Source organism: Scomber scombrus, chromosome 16, assembly GCF_963691925.1.
Source record: "Scomber scombrus chromosome 16, fScoSco1.1, whole genome shotgun sequence".
Classification (NCBI taxonomy): domain Eukaryota; kingdom Metazoa; phylum Chordata; class Actinopteri; order Scombriformes; family Scombridae; genus Scomber; species Scomber scombrus.
In genome coordinates this window covers 5,819,163-5,840,475 of record NC_084985.1, presented here as the reverse complement: position 1 = coordinate 5,840,475, position 21,313 = coordinate 5,819,163, and the positions used below count along the sequence as shown (strand labels likewise).

General features: G+C 39.2%; 1 protein-coding gene across 1 annotated transcript; it reads right to left on the bottom strand.

The window, feature by feature from the left end:
• Window positions 1-374: 374 nt before the first annotated feature.
• tcf19l (transcription factor 19 (SC1), like) lies at window positions 375-7,262 on the bottom strand. Its single transcript, XM_062436470.1, has 5 exons — window positions 6,992-7,262; window positions 3,766-3,935; window positions 2,783-3,176; window positions 1,667-2,171; window positions 375-714 (listed from the first exon to the last, which is right to left on the bottom strand). Exons 1-5 carry the CDS (start codon window positions 7,260-7,262, stop codon window positions 375-377), a joined length of 1,680 nt encoding a protein of 559 aa, XP_062292454.1.
• Window positions 7,263-21,313: the final 14,051 nt, after the last annotated feature.

The window sequence follows — 21,313 nt, the reverse complement described above, 5'->3', positions numbered from 1 at the left end:
ATTTCGGAGACATTTAATTACCTCCTCGTCCAAAAGGCTGAGCCCTGAAACCGTGCAGATGAATGGGTTAGTGAAGCGACTTAGCGGCAGTTCGGTCGCAAAAATCCTCAATCTTGGGAAGGGTAGGATGTGTAAACCAAAGCAAACTCTTCTGCTGTCGTCACCGGTTGCTTTAGAGCTGCTCAGTGCCATCAGGTGAAGATGATGATGTAAGATGATGTAGCTTATCTTGGAGGAAGAGTCACAGGTGCAGCAGTACGGAAATAAACATTTGAAAAAGGGAAAAAAAAAATGTGGTAACTTGGAACAGCTTGAAAGTTTAAAACCGGAGCTTTTCATTTGGTTTCATCGTCCAGAGCTCTCTGCGCTCCCCGTCAGCGACAGCCGCAGTGGAAGTCGGCGTTGGGGTCCATCAGGAGCTTCTTGCGGTCGACGTGCAGGCAGTCTATGTGGTACCAGGCGTCGCACACGTCGCACTGGATCCACTGCACCGTGTCCTGCTGGGGCAGCCGACACCGCGGGGCAGCGCACGGCTCCACCGCGCCGGACGCCGTCTCCTCGTCGTCATCGTCGTCCTCGTCGTCGGAGGATGAGGAGGAGGAGGAGCCGGAGGAGGACGAGGCCGAGGAGGTGGAGGAGGAGGATGAGGAGGAGGGAGATGGTAGGGAAGGCCGGGGAGGGAGAGGGTGTTTCCTTGGGCGGCCTCGTCGTTTACTGAGAGAGGAGAGGAAGGAGCAATTAGTGTTATTAATGTGATATTGTATAAGACCTGTGTTTGCATCACCTTAACAAAGCGTGTCAAAAACATTTTTTTTTAGGTAAGGTGGAAAATAAGAAAATAAGGTGTGAGATAATAATTATCATATCATTTGCATCTCTACTGTATCTGTAAGAAACTTCTGGCTTTGAAGAAAAACAAAAACTTTGGAAAAGCTTAAACCTGCAGTTCAGAAGTTTTTACACATGCAGGGATTAAAGCGGGAGAAGATTTGTGAGCCTGAAAAATTTGTCCAGGGGGAAATTTGTGCTACCTATTGAATCAGCTATATATGAATTTTAAAACTGCTCTACACTCCTAAAAATCAGACATGGTGCCTGAGAACATAAAAGCCCTGCGTATAATTGAACATCTGTGACATTCAAGCCTTTGCAAAATGAGTTCACACAATGCTGATTACGCCTCTCTCCAACAGGTAACGATGCTGCACACTGGAGATTTTAATCTGGTGTCGGGTTTGACATTCCTGTGTTGGCTGCGTGCTTACTGTAAGGGCAGAGCATGCACAGTAGAGACTTCCGCCAGCCTCTCAGGGATTAAATCATTTATTTGTGTGTCTGTTCTGGACTTTGCTTTGTTTACGTGATGCTCAAAACTATTTATCCACCGTTTTGAAGCCACAACAATAGCGACAGAGCAGGTTTACAGTGGAGCCTGTGATGTAAGCATGTGTCCACTGGGGGGGTTTTGTAATTAATCTCACTGCCAGAAGGCAAAAGTCCCAAAATCCAGCTTTAAAGGCTCTCTGTGGAGTTTCTGACCTCTTGTTGCACTGGATCAGTTTTTTTTTAATGCATGGTTCCCCACGTATGAGGACTCACATGCATGCACTAAATAATCTACAGTTGGTGGTCAAAGACTAAGAAACACCTACTTTAAACTTCTTACCTGGTTTGATGGTGAAATCTGTTAAACTGCACCCGGCCTTCAGTGCGGATCCTCACTGAGGGCGAGGCTAGGCTGTAGTTCTCCCCTCCCACCACCAGGGGAGAGAAAACCGGAGAGCTGTGTGGCCTCCGCCTGCCCCTCTGCGCCGACGGAGAACTGTGCGCAGATTTCTGTTGGCGGAAAGCTACGATGTTGCCGTGCATCACCGTCTGAACGCGCCGCATCGTCTCCAGCTCCTGTTTGTGAATGGCAGCGTTGGTGAAAGACGCCTGGAGGACGTGATTGTGGTTGAGTCTGCTGTTGGTCATGGCGCCGTGGAAACTGCCGATGGTCCTGATACCGACGGGGAAGGGTTTGGCTTCCAGCGGCCGCCTGACGTCGTTGTGGCTCTTGGGCTGAAGCGGAAGAGGAGGAGGTGAGCTGAAACTCTCCGATTCGGACTTGTAGAGCCGCCGCCTCTTCTTTCCCCTCGCTCTCTGTCCGTCCTCCACAACTGCCGACACAGCTGGACAACAAGGACATGAGCATATTGTTATAAGACCTTTGATACAGCAAGACACTTTTACACTGAAATTCATTTTCACATTTTAAAAAGGCCTTTTCTGCTCTAGAGCTGCAACTAATGATCATTTTTATTATCAATGAATCTGCCAATTACTTTCCTTTTTAATAAAGTTAACCGATTCAGTGTTATTCCAGATAAATGTGGTGATGGAAAATGTCAGAAAATATTGAGTTTCCTGTTATAATTTCCCATGACCCAGGGTGACATCTTTAAATATCTTTTTCTCCTCTGAATTAACCGTTCAAGACCAAAATTATGTTCACTTTGCTGTTATTTATGGCAGAAAAGCAACATATCTTTAAAACTGAGAAGCTGGAAATCTATATAAATGCTGATTAAACATCAGTCGACACACTCACCATACTAGAGTGATCGACTAATCATCACAGCTTTAATCTGGACGGCTGAATAGCTAACTGCAACTTTGACTGTGATGCTGCTCTCATTTAATCTATTTGCTCTTTGCCTGCTGTTTTAATTTCATTTAGTTTAATTAAAATTCTTTCCTCCTCGTGTCCTTCAGAAGAAAACATAACTTCTCTCATCCTTACCTCCTCTACTTCTGGGCTCGTCTGAGCTGTCGTCCTCCAGCAGCACCGTGTGAGCCGACTTCCTCCTGCTCCGGGAGGTCGGGGGGAGGGACTTTGTCGAAGGCGCTGAAGGTGTAGAGGAGAACGATGGAGGAGTGGAAGGCGGGAGCAGCGAGGAGTAGCCTGCGCTGAGAGGAGGCGAGGAGGACAAGCCGGGGTCCGAGGTTGTTCCCTCGAGGCTGTGGCTCCTCTGGAAGGTCCAGGCGCTGCCCTTCATCTTGCTGAGGCTGCCGATAGAGCTGAGGATCACAGTGGAGCGGTTGATGGAGAGCTTGGACAGGTCAAGGTTCGGTGCCACTTTGCGTTCCAGATTGGTTCTGATCCGGTTCTGTAAGTCGGAGGAGAACGTTCCCGCCTAGAAAAACAAGATGTTTATATAGAAACATTTATTTTATAATAATAGAAACTTAGACATGTTATAGAGTCCAAATGTGTGTTAATACCCGTCAGGTGGAAAATTATAAAACTTCAATGAATGAGCAAGTTTTAAATTGTGTAAGACTAAAAGGGAAAAAGACTTTGTTCTGCAAAGACCTGCATTAAAATTTTTTAAATGTATTTTTATTGTGTATTTTATCTGTCTGAATGTGTGTTATTATGTGTGTAGCAGGTTGGTTTATGTATAAAATATATATGTATGTTTTTCTGTTTTCCCTTATTTATTATTCCCCTTGCAATATAAATAATTATTATATTATAAATTAAGTACAAAATGAAGGCTGTAACTAATGATTATTTTCATTATTGATTGATCTGCTGGTTATTTTCTGGACCAATTGTCTATAAAATGTCAGTAAATGGTAAAAAATGCCTTTTATAATTTCTCAGTCAAAGGTAAAGTAAGTCTCTAAAACCTAAAAATATTCAGTTTATGTATAACAAAGAAAAGCTTAAAATCTTTCATCTTAATCATCTCTGTTAACTCTTAAAGAACAATAAATTACCTTTGGGATTGTGATGGCATCGAAGTCCAGCGGGCGAACTTTGACCTTCTGGAAGAGGAAGTAGAACTCAGGGCTCCCAGCAACCGACTGGCCACCAAATGTCAGCGTGTCGCCGTCCGAGAGCTCCCACTGGACGCCTCGCTGCAGCCGAACCTCGTTGACCCAGGTGCCTAGCAACAGGAGAGCAGAGGAGGTGAGGATTTTTTTTTCTTTTCAAAGCTACACCAGCTGCTAAATGTTTGACTACAAAGTGCGAGCTGCTTGGCACAGCTTGAGTGAGATGGCGCTGAAAACTGTTCCGAGTCTCAACGTGTGAGGTTTAAAGAATACCTCGAGCAGGAATCCAACTTTTTAATATACGACCGTCTGGAAAAACAAAGAATAAATCAAGCGAGCGGAGCCTCAAAAAATAAAGTCATTTTTCGACGATCAATGTGTTTACAGCCTTCCGAATTGAAGGGGAAATGTAAAGCAGTCTGTGAAATGGACCCAGAATTGAGGAGCCGGAACGCTACGAGGCAATCAAATGGCCGTGACAGCGCCGCACGAAATGAGAAATGCACGCTGAATACTAAAGTGTAATTATAATAGCAAAAAATGAAAAATGTGTGAAACAGACTGTGAAATTACTTGAAAAATTAGGCATTGAGATTCTGAGCCTGTCAGACACGTCCGCGGCCTTTAAGTGACGACCCAACTCTGGCTCTCAATCTCCTCCTCTCTCTCTCTCTCTCTTTCTCTCTCTCTTTCTCTCTCTCTGTCTCTCTCTCTCTCTCTCTCTCTCTCTCTCTCTCTGTCTCTCTCTCTCTCTCTCTCTGTCTCTCTCTCTCTCTCTCTCTCTCTCTGTCTCTCTCTCTCTCTCTCTCTGTCTCTCTCTCTCTCTCTCTCTCTCTCTGTCTCTCTCTCTTTCTCACTTCGTGCCGCTTCCTGTGCACTTCAGGTTTCACTCAGCACTATTTAGTAACCGAGAAGGAGATGGCACACCCCGGACTTCCCTGTGAATATGACGCAAGACTGACTCCCTTTCTGTTTTCACACCCGCAGACTGACCCCGAAATCCACGAGTATCACTTCTCAACCTGGAATTTCCGTTAGGATTTTGTTCATTTTAACTTTTCTATCACTCTTTTGTTTGTTTCTTTACTTATTTTGACCCTCTGAACTTTGTTATGAATGCCTATACATTTAAAACACACATACATTGTGTTATAACAGCTATAGCTAAATGCATCTAGTGGCATGTTTGGAATTTGCTGGAAAATAAGCGTTTAAAACTATCTTAAAACTCTCGTTCAGAGGTGCTTTTTTACTCATTTTTATTTATTTTCAGCATCAATTTTCAATATTTGTTGCTGTGAAGAGTGTCATACTATTTTCCATAAAAGCTGCTATAAACATAAAGATTTTTTGATCCACAAGGTTGAGTTTCTCCAGTGATTAAAGCTTCACAATTTCATTTCATATGCAGATAAAAGTTGTTGTTTTTTAAATAACAAATGTACTTTTGGTACTTTTGGTCACATACAGACAGATACAACATAAAGGAAAAATCTGAATAAATGAGGATGGAGGAACATATTCAATGCAGATTCTTCCATATACAGTAATAAGGAGTCACTGATTGGTTTGATGATAATGAAAATAATACAGACTATAGCACAGACTTCACTGGAAGATCTTAACCCAGTTGAACACTTGTGCAGGGTTGTAAGTAACAAATGGTTTGATTATCGATAAATCTGCCCATTTTTTTCTCAACCTGTTTGTCTATAAAATGTCAAAATAGTGAAAAATGCCTGATCAACAGTTTTAAATCCACAGATATATAGTTTATTATCTACTATGACAAAGAAAAGCTTCAAAGTCTCACATTTAAAGAAGCTACAACCAGCAAATAATTGGCATTTTTCATTAAAATGACTATAATGATTATTCAATTCATTATTCAAAAACTGGACAACAAATTTTCTGTCAATCGATTAATTGACTAATTGTTAGAGATCTATACCTAAGGGAGAATTTGGATCGATGTTTTAGTCAATGCTCTCTCCTGTCATCATCAAAACACCAACTATTTATTTTTTAAGAGTTCAGAGACTTGGAGAATAAAAGGCAAGAAGCTGTGGTGCTGTTCTGGAAACTTATGGTGGAACATCACCTCATTAAAGACACTTCATGCTGTGTTTTACCCATCTTCAGGTTTAAATACATTCAAATCTCTACACAATCAATTTGGAGCCTTTTTCATGCTTCAGACTGCCGATAAACGTAAAAACCTGGGTCAGAAGATGGGAAAAGTTCAGACTCTGGTTAATGACTTGATGAATTCTAAATTGTTTGGATTAAATGAAAATCCATGGAGGGAGAGAGATAATCGGGATGACTTTTAAAGTTGAAGTTCAGAGATAAATGTTGAGTGTGTGTGTGTGTGTGTTTGTGAGTCAGTTTGAGGCTCAGCTGCTGTCAGAGTGCAGGTGTGCAGGAGTTTTTGTATTTCTCTCAGTAAATCAGCAGAATGTGTTTAAACCCAAAGTACAATGTGGTCAGTTTGGCTTTAAAACTGCATTTTTCTTCCTCTTACACAAGTTTAAGTGTGTTTTGATGTGTGTGTATTTTTAAACAAGTCTCTGTACTTCTGCCTGGAGCTGCAACGATTAAAATTAATCACCAACTATTTTAATAATCAATGTGTTGCTTTGAGTCATTTTTTTAAGAGAAAAGGTCCAAATTTTCTAATTCGAGCTTCACAGATGTGAATATTTTCTGGTTTCTTTAACCTCCTATGACTAAATATTTTCAGGTTGTGGAATGTCGAATGGGGCAAAACAAGATATTTGGGGGTGTAAGTCATTGTCATTTGGGAAACTAGTCACTCTGAGATTTTGTAGACCAAACAACTGAAGGATTAATAAAGTAATGAATTAATAATAGTTTCAGCTCTAACTTCTCTCCATGGTAATGTAGGTGTGGGTGCAACCTGTTAGAGACTGAATATGTTTCCCCTTTCTTGTAAGTGGAGGTGAAACTTTGCCCCTCTCTTCCACAATGACTGTAGAGAGGTGTGTCTGAACTTGAGGTTATCACTCTCATCATGACTGTGATAGAGTGTGTGTGTGTGTGTGTGTGTGTGTGTGTGTGTGTGTGTGTGTGTGTGTGTGTGTGTGTGTGTGTGTGTGTGTGTGTGTGTGTGTGTGTGTGTGTGTGTGTGACTCATCCACTTCCTCACCATGACTGCTCCTGTCCTTGATGTGGACCATCCATCCCTCTTCCTGTGAAGCAGCGTTGTCCTCGCTCGCCTCCCTCTCGGCGTACAGCTCAGCGTGGATCCGCGACACCGACGTCGACTCCAACGTGACGTCGCACAGCTCGGCCGCGCGGCCCAGACGGAAAACCGAGTGGATCAGCGCCGGCCTGAACGTGTACAGGTCCCGCGCAGAGTCTCCCGCCGACGAACCGATCCGAAGCAACTGGAAGCACGGCTGCACCCCGGACAGCATGACTGAAGGGTTTGATTGTCTGCCACCGCTAAGCCCCACCCAGAGCCCACACCTGATCTGTGACAGGCCCCGAGTTACAGCAGGCTGTGATCCATGGGAAACAACCGTATGCAAGTGGAGTTAAACTGAAGGCATTTGTGTTTAACCAAATAGTGCTGACGCCTAAAATAAAGCTATATTATAAAAAGATAAAATATTCAAAACACAGGACTTCAAGCACTGAATGTGAAGGTTACAGACAGGTGCAGAGGCTTTGAGCAACAGGTGTTTGCATTAGCATGGAAAGCTGTTATGTCCTGCTGTGAATACATGAATAAATAATGAGGTTATGGAGTACTGTATAAGTAGGTAAAGTGTGGAAATGAGGTTCTGCACTGTGTTATGAGCCCCAGCTCAAACAGACTAAATCCCCCATGGAGTGGAGGCTAAAAGTTGTTGGATGTGAGAATAAAAGAGCTTCAGTAACGTGGCTGTGACAGCCTGCGTGTTACCCTGGTGCCTAATTCGAAGGCACAGTAAACATTCAAACGGTGAAAAGTAAACCTGCCAAAAAACTTGACAGCCGTGACTTTCAAGCTCGAGTTCTGAGGTTTAATATTTTAAGGTTTCGAACAGCTGTCAACCGAGCCTGCGTGTGTATGCGTGTGCGCGAGGGAGATTAAAATCCCAGGCTTCTGACATCAATTGACATCAGCTGTCTCACAGGTGGGACGTCTGACAGGGTGTAACTGCTGACGACCGTCTGATCTGAAAGAAAACAAAAGAACAATCCATAAATCAAAAGTGGCTTTTGCTTAATTGCTTCTCTTAGCGTGTGAAAAAAAAAGCTCAGACCTGATAAATATAATTTATTTGACACCTCAAAAGGACATTAAAAGCAGGAAAAACACATTTAGTCATTTCATTACATGCTCCACGTTGCGCTGTCTCAGAAGCATACAGATGCTAAATTACGTCCCATCTGTGGGACCGCCGCAGCTCATCCGAAATGCTGCAACCAGAGTACTCACTGGAACAAGAAGCACTGAACATATCACTCTTATATTTCAATCACCTCACTGGCTTCTGTTAAAATACAGAAGTGACTTTAAAAACACTGCTCACGGTTTAGAAATCACCTAATGGTCCAGCTCCTAAATGCATGTCTGACCTCCTCGCTGCTTACAAACCCTCCAGACGACCCTCAGACCATCAGCCACATGTCTGCTAATTGTGCTCGTAATCAGAAGTGAATCTGATGGAGGTGAGTTCGGTCATTATGAACCGACTGTGTGGAACAAACTGCCTGATTATATAAGATGTAACACAACTGCATCGCCTTTTAAAAGCAAACTAAAAACCTACCTGTTCTCCCCTATTGCTGACTAGTGCTTATATCTATTTATCAGTATCTCTCTCTCTTCCTCTTTGGGTGGATGTGTGTGGGTGTGTTGCACAGACACACACACTCAGCGGCCACTTCAATAATGCAATCCAACACAACAGCTCGGCCATATGAGGCTTGTACATTTTCAGCTTTTTGTTAACATTGTCAGAAAGGTGATAATTCTACTTTATGTTTATTATTGAGGTGGTAGTGGTTGTGTACTGGAGTGCATTACATTGAAAGGTGCTCCCAATATTTCGCCCTCCTCGTGTATGTTAATGGAGTTGTCAAAATATGAGGAACACCACTCAATATAATGCACTCCAGTACATCAACATTACCACCTCAATAATAGACATAAAGTAGAATTATCACCTTTCTGACGTCAACAAAAACTGGAAATGTACAAGCTTTAAAAATGTATAATGTACGGCCGAGCTGTATTGTATTATTGCATTAGTTTGCACAGGTGTGAATGGTGTTCCTAATATTTTGTCCATTCTAATAACATACATGAGGACAAAATATTAGGTACACCATTCAATATAATGCACCCGACTAAACCCCCTCAATAATAACCTTAAAGTAGACAATATCACCAAAAACTGGAAATGTAAAATCTTTATAAATGTATAATTTATAGCAGAGCTGTTATATTGTACTATTGCATAAGACTGTACAGGTGTACCTAATAAAGTGGTCAATGAGTGTATATCTATGTAGAGGCCTAGTTGTGTGGATAGATTATTATTATGAATATATGTATTTTCTTTTACACATATGTACTTAAATGTGTATAAATGACTCATTCCTATGTGTTCCTATGTGCGCATTGAGATTACTTCGCATTAAATGAGCTAACTACACAAATAAATGACTTCACTAAACTTCACCAGACTAGAAAAACCTGAACATACATTTTGTGAAGTTAAACTATAATCTACAGTGTTGCACCACATGCCGGGTCAGCCAGCTGCATGCAGACTCACACACTGACAAATCCTGGGATCACCACACACAAAGCAAGAAACAATAACCAGCACGGATGAGCTGCGGCTTGTCAGGTCAAAAAAAACTAGTTTAAAGACACAATAACTACACATAATCATCTATAATGTAGATATTCGCTTAAGCATCCATTGTTTAGCTTTAAAATAAAAGCAGTGAGAGTAAGTAGATGTCGCAGTCCTTTGGGTTTTTTGTAGCTTGTCAATCAGAAACAGGATTAAGCTAGCTGACGTACAAGTTCCTTGTAGGACAGAATGAAAGTCAAAGCTGCCACTTACAACTTTAACAGGAGCTCCACACCGACTTTAAGTGATTCACTCTCCAAAAATACACCTCCGACGTCCTCACAGCAGCTTAAACTCCTCCGCCGCACAGGTTTTCATTGTTATATCTGCTCTTTTCTATCGCCGTTGTGTGCCAGACTTCGGTGCGGCTTTTTTTTTTTTCGTCTTCTTTGCTCCCAGGAGGAAGTCCTTTGAAATTTGGCGCGCCAGTCCCGGTGCTTCCTTGCGCTAGAACCTGCGTCACTTCCTGCTCCGCCCTGATTGGCTTACAGCCAGGGCGCCTTCAGCTCGGGACAGGCCCGTCTGAGGGCCCGAGCCAAGTGTCACAGTGGTTGCACCGGGATTAAAGTGGCTCATTTGAGGACCCGAGCCAAGTGTAACAGAGGCTGCACTGGGATTAAAGTGTCCTAACTGAGTGGAGGACACAGGTGGAAGAAGTATTCAGATCCTTTACTCAGTGCAAATACTTTATTACGAGTAAAAGTACTGCATGAAAAGTCCTACTTAAGTAAAATTACATAAGTATCATGAGCTTGCAGCAAAAGTACATAAGTATTATGAGCTCAATGTAGTTAAAGTATTACAGTAAAAGTACATAAGTATTATGAGTGATGTAATATTCAGTATTACAGTAAAAGTACTGCAGTATTATGAGCGATGTAGTATGCAGTATTACAGTAAAAGTACTGCAGTATTATGAGTGCTGTAGTATGCAGTATTACAGTAAAAGTACTGCAGTATTATGAGTGATGTAGTATGCAGTATTACAGTCTAAGTACTGCAGTATTATGAGTGATGTAGTATGCAGTATTACTGTAAAAGTACTGCAGTATTATGAGCGATGTAGTATGCAGTATTACAGTAAAAGTACTGCAGTATTATGAGTGATGTAGTATGCAGTATTACAGTCTAAGTACTGCAGTATTATGAGTGATGTAGTATGCAGTATTACAGTAAAAGTACTGCAGTATTATGAGCGATGTAGTATGCAGTATTACAGTAAAAGTACTGCAGTATTATGAGTGCTGTAGTATGCAGTATTACAGTAAAAGTACTGCAGTATTATGAGCGATGTAGTATGCAGTATTACAGTAAAAGTCCTGCAGTATTATGAGTGATGTAGAATGCAGTATTACAGTAAAAGTACTGCAGTATTATGAGTGATGTAGATTGCAGTATTACAGTAAAAGTACTGCAGTTATTATGAGTGATGTAGTATGCAGTATTACAGTAAAAGTACTGCAGTATTATGAGCGATGTAGTATGCAGTATTACAGTAAAAGTACTGCAGTATTATGAGTGATGTAGTATGCAGTATTACAGTAAAGGTACTGCAGTATTATGAGCGATGTAGAATGCAGTATTACAGTAAAAGTACTGCAGTATTATGAGTGATGTAGTATGCAGTATTACAGTAAAAGTACTGCAGTATTATGAGTGATGTAGTATGCAGTATTACAGTAAAAGTACTGCAGTATTATGAGTGATGTAGTATGCAGTATTACAGTCTAAGTACTGCAGTATTATGAGTGATGTAGTATGCAGTATTACTGTAAAAGTACTGCAGTATTATGAGCGATGTAGTATGCAGTATTACAGTAAAAATACTGCAGTATTATGAGTGATGTAGTATGCAGTATTACAGTCTAAGTACTGCAGTATTATGAGTGATGTAGTATGCAGTATTACAGTAAAAGTACTGCAGTATTATGAGCGATGTAGTATGCAGTATTACAGTAAAAGTCCTGCAGTATTATGAGTGATGTAGAATGCAGTATTACAGTAAAAGTACTGCAGTATTATGAGTGATGTAGAATGCAGTATTACAGTAAAAGTACTGCAGTTATTATGAGTGATGTAGAATGCAGTATTACAGTAAAAGTACTGCAGTATTATGAGTGATGTAGAATGCAGTATTACAGTAAAAGTACTGCAGTATTATGAGCGATGTAGAATGCAGTATTACAGTAAAAGTACTGCAGTATTATGAGTGATGTAGAATGCAGTATTACAGTAAAAGTACTGCAGTATTATGAGTGATGTAGAATGCAGTATTACAGTAAAAGTACTGCAGTATTATGAGTGATGTAGTATGCAGTATTACAGTAAAAGTACTGCAGTATTATGAGCGATGTAGTATGCAGTATTACAGTAAAAGTACTGCAGTATTATGAGCGATGTAGAATGCAGTATTACAGTAAAAGTACTGCAGTATTATGAGTGATGTAGTATGCAGTATTACAGTAAAAGTACTGCAGTATTATGAGCGATGTAGTATGCAGTATTACAGTAAAAGTACTGCAGTATTATGAGCGATGTAGTATGCAGTATTACAGTAAAAGTACTGCAGTATTAAGAGTGCTGTAGTATGCAGTATTACAGTAAAAGTACTGCAGTATTATGAGTGATGTAGTATGCAGTATTACAGTAAAAGTACTGCAGTATTATGAGTGATGTAGTATGCAGTATTACAGTAAAAGTACTGCAGTATTATGAGTGATGTAGTATGCAGTATTACAGTAAAAGTAGTGGTTTGGTCCTCTGACTGATATATTATTATATATGACATCATTAGATTATTAATAGTGAAGCATCAGTGTTAGAGCAGCATGTTACTGTTGTAGCTGCTGGAGGTGGAGCTAGTTTACACTACTTTATATACAGTTAGCTAGTTTAGTCCAGTGGTTCCCAACCTAGGGGTGGGGCCCCTCCAAAGGGTCAGCAGATAAATGTGAGGGGTGGTGAGATGATTAATGGGAGAGGAAAGAAGAACAAACTAACTTCTGATTTCAGTTATTGGACTTTTTATCTAATCTTTGATTTTTGTTGAAATATTGGATAATTTGAACATTTATTGAAATGAAACCATGTGAGAATTTTATAGGGGGAAAATGAGTACTTGACATGTGATCCTGACCTGTGTTGTATTTTAAAAGCTTGTTATATAATCTATTGTGTTAAATCTTCATCTGAAAAGTAACTAAACCTTACAAATAGCTACCTAAATGTAGAGGAGTGGAATTACAAAGTAGCATCTAATGGAAGTAACCCATAATGTACAAGTAGCTCTACATTGCACTTAATTACAGTACTTCATTCCCACCGCTGGTGAAGGAGTTTAGCAGAATGGAGTTCATCCAGCAGGCTGGTTCACTGAGAGCAGCATGAATAACAGTGATCAACGTTTAACATGAGACGCCTTTATAAAACAGTGGAAGTGAAGCTGAAGCAGACATGAAATTATAATCTGGTTCAAACAGTTTTCACTGTATGTATGTGGGGTTTTTTCTTCGTCTATGTTTATACAATTTATTTTATTTCATTATTTAATTTCTACGTATCTATTTTGTGCTGAGACTGAATATTATGCACAATTATAATATAGAAAATAATGTCTGGTCCTTTTTTGTGATTTTCGTAATTCTTTTGGGGGGAAATCAATGGAAGATAATGTTTCTCTAAAATACACTGACTTTAAGGTACTTTTTTATATTCCTTGCATTTTCTAATTATTTTTTAGTTTTATTGATTTTTCCTAATTAGAATAGTTAGTTTTGAGCTTATCTTTCACATTTATGGTACGTAATGTATTCTCAAATAAAATATATATAGTTTTATTATTAGTATGTTGTGTTGATAGTGTTCATGTCTATTCTGCTATTCCTAAAAATGTTTTGTTGTAATGAGTTTAAACTTCTCATTTAGACTATTATCATTCTTACTGGTGCTTGTTTTTTCTTTTTATGATCAGTAACTGGCAAGCTTGGTCTTCTCTTCACTGCCACCAACCCTCTTTTCTGATTCAGTAACTCCCCCTCGAAAATAAATCCAAACAGTTTTTATACAATCAAGAAAAAGCACAAAGAAGCTGTTATGTAAGTTTGGCCTTATAGCTGCAGCAACACCCACTTTGCGCCTACAGGCAGCCAACTGCAGTTCAAATCTGTACTTTAACGTTATTGTCTGTGTATACTCGGCTAGAATCAAAGTTAAAGAGTTGAGTTTTAAGAGCAGAATGTGTTTGTGAGCGAGACTATTTATTCAAAGGAAGCCTTCCCACAATGTTTTTTGAAATTGTTGCTAATCCATAACTGAAATTCAAATGAAATTTTTTGTTTTTGTACGAATTAAAAACCAAAGACACACAAAAAAAAATTAAACCCTCTTATTCACTCTCTGTTGAAAATTCATTTAATTGGAATTATTCATTCACAGAAAAAGAGAAGCTTTACAAAAGTCTGTGCAGGATGCCAAAAGGTCTTGTATAGTATATAAATAATCACTGATTTATTCTTCAAGCAAACGAGGAAGGAGTGGTCGCTTGTTCATGGCAGTACAGGGAAGCATTGTAAAAGTCAATGTTTACCTAGCTTTGGCAAATTAAATCTGAACTCTCAGATATGAAGCATTCACGTGATTTCATAATGAAAGTAACAACAAGTACCAACAGAGATTAACATGCAGTCAAACCTGTGAGCAGACCAGAATTTCCAGTATCAAAAACATACCGGTGTAACATAATGTGCAATTTAACTTATAACAATCTAAACAATCCTGAAGAATACACACTTTCATGTTTGGATGTTTATTGCACGCATTTTGATTGATCAATGACAATAAAGATGACGTAATCTGGACTAAATCAAGATAAACTGACTCTGCATTTTAGTTTTTCAGGGCTTCATACCTGCATGCTTTCAGGATTCACACATTATTAACAGGATTCATACTCACTTTATTCTAACATACATTTCTTATGCAACGGCCCGGATGTAACTGACAAAAAAACCAAGGTTTTTCAGTCGCCATCATCGGGTGTTTTACAATCAAAACCATCATTATAAATAAACTACAGAGTGAGATAAATAACTTGCAGATACAGCACTAGATCAAGTAAAGAAAAGAAAGGATGATTTTTCTAATTTTAAAGGGTTTACGTTGAATCTTATAATAATAAAATACTATAATGTGTATATCTCTACATATATGTATACAGTACCAGTCACAGGTTTGGACACTCGTTCGTTAAAGTGATTAGGAAGGTGTGTCCAAACTTTTGACTGGTTCTGTACATATAGTAATATTGACAATCACAATACTTCTCCTGACTGAGTCATGGGCTGAAACAACAGATAGGATCTAATTTAGCCTCAAGAGCCATCCTGACCCTGCGGTTTCCCAAAAATAAAACAATTTTAAAACCAGCAGAGATGAACGTCTATGGAGAGATTTACGATTTAAAACTGGTCGTGATATGTGGTACATCCAGATATCATCGCTAGCATAATATTTAACCCACATAAAATAACTTTAATGACGTTTTAAAGCGTGTGTATTAGTTTTGAAGCTGAAAGGAAGTTAGAAAATGGTATTTAAAGGAGAATACTAGTGTCTTTTTTATAAAATATCCATGTTATTTGATTGATTTTAAATTAAAATATAAAAACTGTGATGTCATATCAAAGCCATGCTTTAAGTAAAAATGTGAGTGACTTGTTAACTACCTCTTCCTGTGATTGATATAAATTATAGTGTAACATTAAAACCTCAAGTCGGATACAATAACAGTTTTTCTGTGCCAAGTGGGTACTTCATGTGGTCGTATTTCATGTGTCATATTTTACAATAACGAATGGCAGCCAACAGCTTCCTTCTTCCGCCTGCTTGACTGACATCAACGAGGAATAAATGCACCCTGGATGATTGGCAGGTAACCTTTAAAAAAAAAAAAAAACCCCACTGGTATTCTCCTTTAACTGTCACTCTCAAATGAATGCGAGCAGTGGAAAGTGATTTTAAAGTGTCAGGAGGATCGAGGCCGGATGTCAGCAACAGGTGAGAAATCAACAACATCAGGATGGACTCAGGAGGCAAGCTCTACAAGAAAAGTGCAATTTATATTATTACTATCGTTAGTATCTATCAGCATCACAGCTGCTGTCCCACAAGCAATCTACAGGTCGGCATGCTGCAGTTACACAACCTTTTAGGTATACACTTGGACAGCAGTTATAGGCTATAATATCAGAGTAAGGAGAAGCACATCATTAGCGATAGTAGGTTGTTTTTTTGTGTTTTTTTAGTTTTTTGGTGCTAAATGTGATGCTACAAAAAGTTCTGATGGAATGTAACCAAGCATGTTCGTTCTTTCAAAGGAGGTGTGAGGTTTTTTTTTTGTAAATGCACTCATCTATTTTAGGATAACATACGTTTGTTTGTCCCAAAGTAAACACATTATTGGATTATATGAAAATTATACTTTTTTTTTTTAAGGAATACATTTTCTTTTTTTTTATTGTATTAAAAAACATTCTCAGGTGCTGGGAGTATCACAATGGGGAGAAAGGTGTGTTACTATAAAGTAATTTTCGAGCAAATGGGGTGCAATGCATTACCTAATAATTCACAATGGAGCCCAGAGTAGGAGTGCTGCTAAAATAGGATCAGTTCCTCTAAAAAGAGAGCAGGTCCTTATTCATAAAGTGTTCTTACTATGAAATATTGTGCAAATGGTCGAGCTTACAGTGACAAAGATTGGTGGTTTTCAATTATTTCCATCAATTATCTGTCATGAATCAACAGATAAAACTAAATAATATCACAGAATTGCACTTGGAGTGAATTAAAATCAATTGATCTCAGTGTAATGAATCGTGGTTGACAGTTACTCCGCTATTTTATGTTAAAGCAGACTTCTATTATGATTATGAGAGGTATTAGCAAACAGCCACCGACATCATTTTATGGATTTCTTTTTTCATCATATTCTTTGGAATTACTGAGAATAGTAGATTAACAGAGGAGCGAATCCTGAAATGAAAGAACATTTCATCAAATCTCCCTCAACTCGCACGCGGATCAGCACTCCTGCTCCGAGAGGCTTTGTGAATAGCGGCTCAGATGTGTAATGAAACAGAAAAAACATCAGAGCGAAGTTGAATGACAGAAAGTGAAATCCTTTCATAAAGCCTACGTCAGCTGTGATTGCCTGAACTTACAGTATTATTATTATTATTCCAACAGACACAATCTGAAAGGAGGCCTGTGCCCCTTTCACCCTGCAAAACACAAAAAAAATGCCCTTCAACAGATCTTTTGTAATTTATGAAACACATCATCTACACTTTTCAAAAGTTTTCCAATTTTAAAGTAGCTTTACTGACATCTAAAATAAATAATTGTTATTATATTATCTTTTCTAAGCAAGTTCAAGAGCAGGTAGCACTCTACAAAAGCATGAATTTGTTGAATCTTCCTGACTGTAACTCACTGTGGTGCAATGAGGGACTAAATCTGTTTACTTCGCACCATTTAACGCATCACATCAGGCATTTTAGGCCAAAAATGTTGATTTGCCTTCTTATGTAACTTCCATGCAACGTTGGCAGAGTAACAGGAAACCCCTTTTTATTCCTACTTTGCAGCTTTGTAATCACCGTGTAATCACACCAGATAAACCGCCTCCATTAGCTGTTTGTTTTTTTCATCATGTATTTGTGATGATTTCTCGACAAGTAAAAAAATAGATAAATGGTGATTAAGTGTTGTTTTTCATCGGCTGAATCAACTGTTCGTGTTACCATGAGATTTTATCCAGATGTAATTGCCAATAATAACCATTTGGTTTATGCTGCTGCAGTTCTTTTCGCCAATTGTGATTATAGCTGTTACAAATTCCCCATATCACTGCGACTGGGAAGTACAATGGGTTCTTTCCTCTTCCGCTGCTGATAATTATAGTCTGTACAATATGACATGAACACAGCATTAGTAGAGGTTGAAAGAAAAATATGTATAATGTCACCTCTGTGTCTATTAGCTCTGAGATGTGTAAAGCTTATTTCCATCAAAATGTCAAAAGCTGGCTGCCCGTTGTGTCATTTAAACACATGAAGTAGAAAATGAGATATTGTTGCTTAATGAGCAGTTAGCTTAGCATGAGAGCAATTTCCTGACTAGCAATAGCTGCTGTGTGTTTAATGACTGTGAGGGCCATTGTTTGCATGCTTTCCTGATTCAGAGCAAAACTCAGGTGATTCTCTGGTGTGTGGATGGCTGGCTTGCGAGATAAAAAGATACAAAATTTAGGCAAAAGCATTTTGGAGCAGTTAGAAGACATATTCTTCATTTTAGGAGGTTAGCTGTTTGCCCAGGCTTCCAGTGTTTGTGCAAAGCTAAGCTAAACATGTCTTAAAGTTAAATCCCTGGCAAGACAGAAAACAAAGCGTATGAATCTGTCTTTAAATCGGGCATCTTTTTTTTAACCTCATCAGCAACTTATTATCATTTATATATCAGTAACTTTTACTTGAATTGTCAATATTTTTAACTGTGTTTGGATTCCTGAATTTGTCGGGCTTGTTCTTGAAAGACAGGCTCTAAGTCTAAAAAATAAAACTACCTGGTGAAATAAATAAATCAAAATAAAACAAACACTGTTGCCGTGTCAGAACAGTTCACCCCTGATGCTCCGACCCTGCCGAGGCAAACTTTGATGAAAGGATTTCGCGCAGCATCGCCGTGATTCAAACATGTAAACAGGAAATGAGACCAGAGAGTCTTCCCAGATGGAAACATCTCGGGCGCTGTGTGTTAGTTTTCTACCTACTGTGGAAACGTGGTTAAAGGATCGATGCAGCGTTTTGATAGTATAAAATCTTGCATAAGCCTTGCAGTAAGAAACATATTGGTATTTTCATACTATACACATGCATATCATGTATTTTTATATTTACAACAGTGAGAAAGAGGTTGATTAAGAGTGACTGATTCCAGATAAGCTAGAAGTGTTATTCCTATTTCCTGCCCTGTGAGTGTTGTTGTGACGTCTCAGTGAGATAATCATTAATATTGCTTTAGACTGAATTGGAAATCCATCCAAATTTGACCATCAGCGTGTAAATTCAAATCGAAGACTCCCATCGTCTTCCTATCAGCGTTTATGTGAGTCCATCTGATATTTACATGACACTGAGTCAGTTTTTTGGAGCCTTACTGTTGCCTTTTAGTATTCATACATATGTAATTAAGTCAAGAAGCCCCTGCACGAGCAAAAAGCACTGCCCTATAAAAGAGCCATACAAAATCAATAATTAATTCAATGATGTGTAGGTAGGGTAAGTCATTTTACACACTCATCATTATTTTATTCAATACTTTAGCTCAGCAGTGAATAAATCCAAAATTTCCTGAATAAGAAGGGAACTAGTTTTTCTAGTTATTTTTTTGCAGATGAATATATTTACAATAGCTGCTACTTATTTTTTCACCCTTTTTTATACCAATGTAAACCTTTTTTTTTCTTCTTTTTTTTTAAAAGCTCACACAAGTTTACATTTTTGTGCTTTTCTTTACCAGACGCCAAACATCGTCTGTGTCTGTCTCACTGCTCTTAGTGACACTCGGAGGTATAGAATCGATATATCTTGCAGACTTTTCCAGGTTGACATCATGTGAGTTGCAGCATGAGGTAGCTCTACTGCTAATAGCTCTCAATGGCAACAGCGGCAAATCAATTGGATCCTTGAGATGGTAGAGCCTCGTTATGATGGAGATTATTGTGATTTAGTTTATTTCAGTGGGTGATCGATGTTGCCGTGGTTAGAAATCTGATTCCCTCAAATGTGTGAAAGTGTTCTGTATCGTATAAGAGCATCGCAGATTGTGGATGGGAGGATATGAATGGATCGACTTTCTTCAGCAGTTTGTGATATTTCACTCTCGTCTTTGGTGTAATTCAGTTTTACGTGACCTGAATCAGCCCGCAGAATCTAATTAGTCAAAAGCAGTTGTTGGGACCGTATGAGCTGAATGTAATAAATGCTGTTCAGGCTCCTTTTGAAATGTATTTGACGCTGTGTAATGCCACTATTTCCACCTTCTCAATTCCATCTTTTTTTCCCTCGTCTTTCTTCTCCTACAAAATGTGTTTATTTTTCTTTAAGGTGTAATTAAATGAACCGCTGCTAATCTGTTCAGGTCACCTGCTTTTGACCTCTTTGCATTTAAAAAAAAAAAGAAAATCACAAGTATGAACTATCACTTATTGGGAGATGAATGCCCTTTTAAACAGTTTAATATATTTAGACTAAAATATGTGTAAACATTTGACCTTCCTTACTTCAGTGGCAGAGGAGATACTGAACGAGACACGATACGATCACTGACACTGTCAATAGCTGTAAGATGGTGGGTTTGGATTCGTAGAGCACCTGCAGCAAATACATACTGATTTATGTTGAATCATTAAATCAGGATTTTTATACTTTTTATATCTTCATCTTTTTCATTTCCTATTTTTCATAGGCGGAATGAAATAACAATGTCTCCATGCATTGTGCTGAATGTCTAATATTGTTGGTCGTTTTGTATGAACCCCCTCCCAAACACACACACACACACACACATACACACACGCACACACACACACACACAAACACACCCTCATAATCACTGTTATTCAGTCTTATTCCGTTGGGGCTGTAGGCAGCGTTGCTATCGCAGATTGATCCCACTGTGTCTTTCCAGTCGCTTCAATTTGGCAAACAACTGGGCTACAATAATCAGAGCTCCGTCAGATGGATGGGGGCTAAGATGAAAATAGGAGGCTTTAAATCATGCAAGTCATTTATCTGTTCCCCACATGGCACAGTGCTCCATCTCTGTCGTCTCCTACCACTGCTCCTCACTCCTGGTGTCTGTGAATTTGGTCCGGCTACAAAGAGACCAAGAATCCAATTACGTTCTTGGCAAATTGTTCCTGAAGTCCCAGAAGTGTTGCACAGTACTCTCCAAATTTCTTTTTTTTTCTTTGTGACAGGGTTTGTGACAGCTCCGGCAAAGGGGGAAATACATTTAAAAAAAAGATCAGGATCGGTTTCGACAGTTAGCTTGTTGTTCTTGTGGGTGTTTTTCTCTGGCGTTCATCATTAGTGTAAGCGAAACAAGGTGGACATCTCGACAGGTTTCTTTAGATGATGCCGTCAAATGTGGCAGAGATTTGACACCTACGATATAAGAGAAAGGAAAACAACCACCGGCACTCCCGTCGGACTTAGGCTATTCAATCTACTGAGCTTGTTTCAGTCTGCAGGGGTTTTCTTTCAGAGAGAAGACATGGAGGAGGGTTTTTCTCATGGATAAAGGTGAACGAGTGCTGAGACAAGCACTTCTGTCTGAGAGGCGGAGACGCTTCCTGACATGCTTGTACTGTTAATAATAGAGTCTGCGTGTGGGTGGAATGAAATGCAATCATTGCAGTGTTTGTCTGAGGCCGTGAGAGCAGACAAAAAGTGCTGTCAGAGGCAACGCATTGAGATTTGCCTCAATACAGGAGAAGGAGAAGCGCTTTACTTTTGTTGTTGGTAGCCTTGGTCTTAGAAAATAATGTCTTA